This window comes from Monodelphis domestica, chromosome 5 (genome assembly GCF_027887165.1).
Source record: "Monodelphis domestica isolate mMonDom1 chromosome 5, mMonDom1.pri, whole genome shotgun sequence".
NCBI classification, from domain to species: domain Eukaryota; kingdom Metazoa; phylum Chordata; class Mammalia; order Didelphimorphia; family Didelphidae; genus Monodelphis; species Monodelphis domestica.
In genome coordinates, this window is record NC_077231.1 from 217085786 (window position 1) to 217093275 (window position 7490).

General features: G+C 37.0%; 1 protein-coding gene across 1 annotated transcript in view; it reads left to right on the forward strand.

The window, feature by feature from the left end:
* MGAM (maltase-glucoamylase) overlaps nucleotides 1-7060 on the forward strand; it is a 159232-nt gene extending 152172 nt beyond the window's left edge. The window contains exons 93-94 of the mRNA XM_056799810.1: nucleotides 3264-3437; nucleotides 5767-7060. Of these exons, the coding sequence (XP_056655788.1) occupies nucleotides 3264-3437; nucleotides 5767-5832 (240 nt within the window). The 3' untranslated portion in view covers nucleotides 5833-7060. The remainder of the gene's footprint in view (nucleotides 1-3263; nucleotides 3438-5766) is intronic.
* The last annotated feature ends 430 nt before the right edge of the window (nucleotides 7061-7490 follow it).

Genomic DNA, 7490 nt, shown 5'->3' on the forward strand with positions numbered 1-7490 from the left:
CACAATATTTTATTAATATTGCATTTAAAGATTTTATTTTTATTTATTACAAATGAGAGGGCTGGACTAAAAATATTTCTAAACTCCCTTTACACTCAGCAAATCTATTATTTTATTCCAATCTCTCTTTATCCTTATCTATCCCCCTCCCTGGTTTACAATTTGAATTCAGTGACTCAGTCTCTCAAATGTCCTATTTAAGTTTGTGACAGAGAGAAAATGTTCATTAAACTCTCTTTGAATCAGTAGATATCTGTCAGGGATACAGATGTATTTATTCTTAGGCATATAGATGGTCCTGACTATCCTGTGATAGCATCCTGTTAAGGATCAAGACTGTGATTTTGACATTGTCTTTGTCCTTTGACCTAGTTCGTGGTGCCTTAGTTTCCCCATCAGCAAATGGAGATGATATAATGTCCACTTTTCTGTCTTAGTAGGAAGAAACAAGTAATTATTTTTTAAAAGATTTTATTTTCCAAATTACATGTAATAACAATTTTCCCCATATTTTCTGAAGTTATGAGATGTAAATTATCTCCCCTCCCTTCTCTCTCCACTCTCAGAGATGGTAAGCAATTTGATCAGGATTATACGTGTATTATCATGCAAAACATATTTCCATATTGTTCATTATTGTAAGAGAATACTCATATAAAAACAAAACCCCAAGATAAAAATACAAACTAAAGTGTATTTTCAAAATATTATCTGCATTTGATCTCCATTCCAAATCTAACAGTTTTTTCTCTGGAGGTAGATATGTGAATTTTAGATTTTAAAATCCTAACAAAACAGGAATTTTTACACCCCTACTTAGGGATTAAGTGTTGAGGAGGATGACCTATGACAGACATATGCTTGTAAGTGACAAATCAGAAACAACTGACAGACCCCCTGGGCTGTCCTAAGTCAAGCTTAAGCTACCATTGGTACATGTGAGATGCAGGAAGTGATGTAAAAAAAAAGTCTATATATTCGTGGCACTTCCTCTTGCCAGCACTCTTTTCTTGAAGAGGTGGCTCTGGTTCTCTTTGGTGGCGGAGGCACCTTGGGGTGCCTGCAGCTTTTGTCCAGGTCTGGTGGTGAGTGTCCTTGATGAGGTAACTGGGAGAAGCTTAGTAGCGTGGTTCAGGTGAGGCATCTTCCCTGAGCTCTCTCGGAGTTTAGGTTGTTTCCTTTGTCCTTTATCTTTCCTAAAAACTCCATCCTCCTAAGAGGCCCCTCATCTCGGAGGAGGCCTCATGGCTGAAGGGTCTCTCTGAACTCCCCTTGTCTCAGACTAGGCCGGAGAAATCTTATACCCTCTTCCCTCTCTCTTAATTCCTTCCCTCTATATTAATTAAACCACCATAAAATTCCCAAACTGACTTGAGTATTTTTATTGGGATTTGCATTAATCCCTGGCAAGCATAAGGATAATATATTAGTCAAAACCCCCCAAATTTACCCCTTACAGATAGCATTCTTTGTCATAAGTCCATCAGAATTGTCCTTCATCAATTGTATTCCTGAGAATAGCTAAGTCTTTCACAGTTGATCTTCCCACAATATTGTTGTTACTGTGTACAGTGTTCTCCTGGTTCTGCTTATTTCACTCTGTGTTAGTTCACATAGGTCTTTCCAGCTTTTTCTGAAATCATCTTGCTCATCATTTCTTACAGCACAATAGGAATCCATCACCCATCATATACAACAATTTGTTCAGCCATTCTCCAATTGATAAGCATCCCCTAAATTTCCAATTCTTTGCCACCACAAAAAGAACAGCTATAAATTTTTTTGTAAAAATAATAGCCCCCCCTCCCTTTTTCTTTATCTCCTTGGGATACAGACCTAGTAGTAGTATTACTGCATCAACAGGTATGTGCAGTTTTATAGTCCTTTGGGCATAGTTCCAAATTGTCCTCCAGAAGGATTGGGTTGGTTCACAACTCCACCAACAATGCATTAGTGTATCAATTTTACCACATCCCCTCCAACATTTACCACTTTATTTTAATGTCATATTGGCCAATCTGATAGATGTGAGGTGGTACCTCAGAATTATTTTAATTTGCATTTCATTAATCAAGAGTGTTTTAGAACATTTTTTTATTTGATTATTGATGGTTTTGATTTCTTAATTTGAAAACTACTTGTTCATATCCTTTGACCATATATCAATTAGGGAATGGCTTATATTCTTATAAATTTGACTTAGTCTTCTATCTATGAGAAATTAGACCTTTATCAGAGAAATTTGTTATAAAAATTTCCCCCAGTTTGTTGTTTTCCTTCTAATTTTGGTTACGTTGATTTTGTTTGTACGAAATATTTTTAAATTTAATATAATCAAAATTATCCCTTTTACATCTTGCAACATTCTCTATCTCTTGTTTTGCCATATTTTTTTTCTCTTTTCCATAGATCTGTTGGAAGAGAACACGTTAATCTTCCCAAACCCTCAATTGGGGAGATTACAACATGGTCATGTCCCAATAGAATCATAGGGGGGGATTGTTGGAAGGGAATCTCTCTGTTTCAATTATGTTGCTTTGTTTGACATCATCAATCAGTGACCTGGAGGTCAAAGACCACTAAGATGTGTAGGTATAGACACATCCTCAGAGAAAGGAAGTTGAAACCAACAAGATGGGAAACTGATCTCATAGGCACTGCCCCTCTGGTTGGTTCAGGCAAATTAAGGAACTGTGGTTGGTTCCTGCGATGTGACATGGGAGAGTTAGTGGGTGGAGAAAACTGCTTATAAAGTGAGACCAGGAGACTATTCTCTTTCTTCTGGCTGGAGCTTGCCAGAAGGAACCCATGTTGGTGGTGAGTTTCAATCCATCAGGGTGGCAGATGTAGTAGTCTAATAGAGTAGTAGTAAGCTAATCAACTCTACCTCTTTCCTACATTTTTCTCTCTTTACTATCACTACTCTGATGTAATAAAGTTATTAAAGCTACTAGTAGCCTCATAATTTAATTTTAACTATTACAGGTCTGCCAAGTGAACTATTTTATTATCCCCTAATTTATTATGGTATCTTTCTTTATCTCTCTTTATATATAAATCTTTATATGTATATAATATATATTAAACTCTATATATCCATTTTGACTTTATACAAGTAATTCTTGAGAAAGGGAGAAAATTTGCTTATGTTCTGAGTAACTATAGACAATTTATTTGATATGGAGTTTAGGGAAATGAAATGAGATAAAGTGGTTTCATAATTTCTGCTCCTCTCCATCCTCAATTTTTCTCTCCTTCCACAGAACAATTTGGAGCACCACATCATTCACAACAAATACATAGTAGCTACAAAACCGTTGTGGCTCGGCTTTATTCATATATGGGGATTAAGCATTGATTCTATTACCAACGTCACTGTTGCTCAAAAGGAACATGTTTTAACCATAGACAATTTTCAACATGACCAAGCAAGACAGGTTTGTAACTCAAAAAAACTCTGAGTGAACCGTGCAAATGCAGAGCCCTTGTATCGCTGTTCATGTGTTTGCTGGACCAGCACCCCACCTCCCTACCCCTCACTCCCTCAGTCTTCCCTAATGCCCACAATAAAAATGAAAATAAGATATATGGGAGAGACTGAGGCTCTCAATCCTAACATTTCCTTCCTAAGCCTAGAAACTTGGACAAAGTCTTTATTTGTTGTCCACTTTTGTAAAAACTATCTGGAAGATTGACTTCCAGAAGGAAGAATCAATCACATCATTCAACAAGCATTTATTTTTAAAGTTTATTTTATTTTCAACTCTCTGCCTCCTATATCCCCTTCCCTGATAAATCAAGAATGGAAGAAAAATGAACCTCAAAAAGCATTTATTAAAAGTTAGCTGGGTGTTAAATGAGCAGCTATGTGGTGCACTGGATAAAGTGCCAGACCTGGAGTCAGGAAGACTCATTGAGTTCAAATCCAGTCTCAAATACTTACTAGTTGTGTAACCCTGGGCAAACCCTGTTTGCCTCACTTTTATTATTTGTAAAGTGAGCTAGAGAAAGAAATGGCAAACACTTCCAGGATCTTTGCCAAGAAAACCCCAAATGGGGCCACCGAGTCAAACGTTACTGAAAAATGATTCGACAAAATGTGCTAAACGCTGGGGATAGAAAAAGAAAAACAAAATGCCTCTTCTCTCAATGAGCTTGCATTCTACTATAAGAAAACCACACACACACACACACACACACACACACACACACACACGCATATATAAGGAAAAGGAAGAAAGTTTACTATAAACCAGGTACTGTGTTAAGAGATTTTACAAGCTAATAATCAAGAACTCCTTAATTATTTGCTTTGAGAGAATGACACATATTTTAAAAGAAAACAAACAGAATATGTTTGATGTTTTTAAGTTGGGAGGTAGAATCCTAAATTACCTTATTTGAGTCATATGTGCAATGCAGTTTTTTGTATTGGTTTGGGAAAGGATGGGTGGACATCAGAAAAAGGTTCATGTAGAAGTTGATGTTTGTCCTGAGTCTTGAAGGAACTAAATGATAATAAGAATTAGAAAGAGAACTGGGCCTGGATTCAGGAAGACTCATCTTCTTGAATTCAAATCTCAGATATGTACTACCTGTGTGACCCTGTGCAAGTCACTTAATCCTGTTTACCTCAATTTTCTGACTTGTAAAATAAGCTGGAGAAGGAAATGGTGAACCACTCCAGCATCTTTGTGAAGAAAATTCCAAATGGGGTCACAAAGAGTTGGACACAACTGAAAAATGACTGAACAACAATTTAGAGTAAGGAGGGAATTCCAGGTATGGAGAATAGTCATTGCAAATGTATGCAAATGAGAGTTGAAGGGTTATGTGTGAGGAAGAGCAAGAAAGTTATTTGGCTGGACTCCAGAGTGTAGGAAAGGAGAGTCGGTAAGATACAAAGTGGCTAGAAAGGGAGGTTGTGCCTAGGGGATGGAGAGCTTTAAATGCTAGAAGGGTTGAAGTTTAAGAGAACCACTTCACTCTCTCCCAGACATGATATTAGGAATTATTCCCACCCAAATCACACACTGTAAATTGACAGCCTTCACTTATTTGTTCATTTTAAAATATTTCCTTGGTTTTTGTCTCTTGTTACTTCCTAAACACATTGATTTCCATCTAGGTTCTCTTCTGTATTTTATTCTAAGGTTTGTTTATATATTCATTTCATATTTCCACAACCAGTTTCCCTGTCTTCCCCCAAAGCTCATAGAGCTATGCAAGGCTGTAAAGTTAAAATTCGAGAACATTCAATAGCCTTAATTATTTGCTTTGAGAGAATGATACATATTTTTAAAAAAATACCAAACAGAATATGTTTGGTATTCTTGAGTCAGGAGGTGGAATCCTAAACAGAAGATGGAAAGATGAGGAATGAACATCTGAATAGGAAGGAGGGAAAGGAATTACTTTATACCTGTGGTCCAGCAGAGATAAAATTATTTAGAAAGTCATGCAGTACTAAGAAAACTAAGAAGGGGCCATAAATCCTTGTTCTACATTCATGTCCATTAAGTCTGAAGAACAGACGATGCCATTTACTAGCTGGGTAGCCTTAAGCTAGTGACTCAATTTCCCTGATGCTCAGTTTCTTCATCTGTTTAACAAAGATAATAATATGTGTGACCTTCATTGGTAGTGTTGAGGTTGTCACAGGAGAAAAGAGGCCTCTGAGGGCGGAGGTGGGGGGGGGGGGTTCTACTGGCCCATGCTTAGGTTGTGTGAAGAGAAATCCTATATTCTTCTTTTGGTTCTCTCCAGATACTTGCAGTGAACTTGACTGCACACCAGATAACATTGGGGCATCCCTTTGTGGTGACATGGTGAAGTTTCCAATGGCCCTTTGAAGCAAGATCCTGAACAGTTACTAGAAGGCCTTTATGGACTCTTGTAATTAATACGTTTGCAGATCACTGTTGTATGTTCTAAGCCTCCACTGAACTGGACCATGACTAATTAAAAAAAGTTATTGCATTTAATTTGGATTTTATCAGTAACCTTTTATGCTTTGAATCCTCAATGACAAGGCACGGTCAGAATGCTTTTTGTTTCTGTATGATTGAGCAGTTACAGAAGTCTCATTACTGTTATTCAACATTTGCTAAAGACAAGCTGTGGCTAAAGGTGAGTATAGGGCCCAGAATGACCTCCCCTTGACTGGCCAAAGATGTGTTGGACCTTGTAAGAGCTTTGGTGCAACTTTTAGATTATTTGCTTAAAGCTTCACTATGACTTTGGGGGACACCCTTTGTAGGTAGCGAGGTGATACAGTGGATGAGGTACTGGGGTTGGAGTTAGGAAAAACTCTTGTTCCAATTCTGCCTCAGATATTTTTTAGCTGCGTGATCCTGGGCAAGTCACGTAACCTCATCTGTAAAATGGGGATAATAATAGCACCTACCTCACAGATTGTTAAGCATTAAGTGAGAGGAACATGTAAGACATTTTGGTTTCATAAATGTAAAGTACTTTTAAAGTTGTAGTTATTATTATCATTGTGCAAATCTTGGCCCAGGAAAGCTTTAAAAAGTCCAGGAGATCACTGAGGATGGTAGGAGTTCTGGTGTTTGTTAGGGGAGGAGAGAATGGAGATAGAGAATGTGATAGGGCAAGGGAAAGGGGGAAAATAGTTAGTGAAGAAGATGAGGAGTGCTAGAGGGCTTGGGAAGGGAAAGAGGAGTAGAATTGATGATTAAGGCTGATGGACAGATAAATAGAGTGGGGGTCGTGCCACTGAAAGAAGGAAAGAGTCAGATTGTGGCAATTTGTAGAATGTAATGACAGGCAATGGAAGTCAGTATGAATGCTGTATGGGATTTATTTTTGCAACAATGTACTTAGAAATGTTTAAGTTATATATCTTCGGTACTACTGCTCTAAAGTATATTACACACTTGTCTGTGAGTCATTTCTACTTCTTCTGATTTCTCATTTTGGATTAGCTTTTATTGTATTCATTTGCTTTCATTTTCTAATTTTTTTTGCAAACTCAAATACTTAAATTTATTTTTGTTCTCTTGTAAATATGTTTTCAGCAATAAAAGTTTGACTATTATTTGGTCACGTCTCATAATTTTTGTTTTCATTTATGCTGTTGTATTTAGTGTAATTTTGAATTGTTTTGGTAATTTGTACTTTAACTCAATCATTGGCAATTTTGTTTATAGTGTTTTTTGTCTGTGTATATATTGGCCTTCATCTTCAACCAAATTTCTTTTCTTCATTGCTTTGTTTTTAACCCTTACCTTATATTTTATAAATAATATTGTGTATTGATTCCAAGGAGGAAGAATGGTAAGGGCTAGGCAATGGGAGGTAAATAACTTGCCCAGGGCCACATAGCTAGGAAACGTATAAGATTGGATTTTAACACAGGATTTCCCATCTCTAGGCCTGACTATTTGCTGAGCCACTTGGCTGCCCCTTCTTCATTGCTATTTTTATTATAATGACTGTCCTCTTTTATATGGTGGCAGGATATGGAG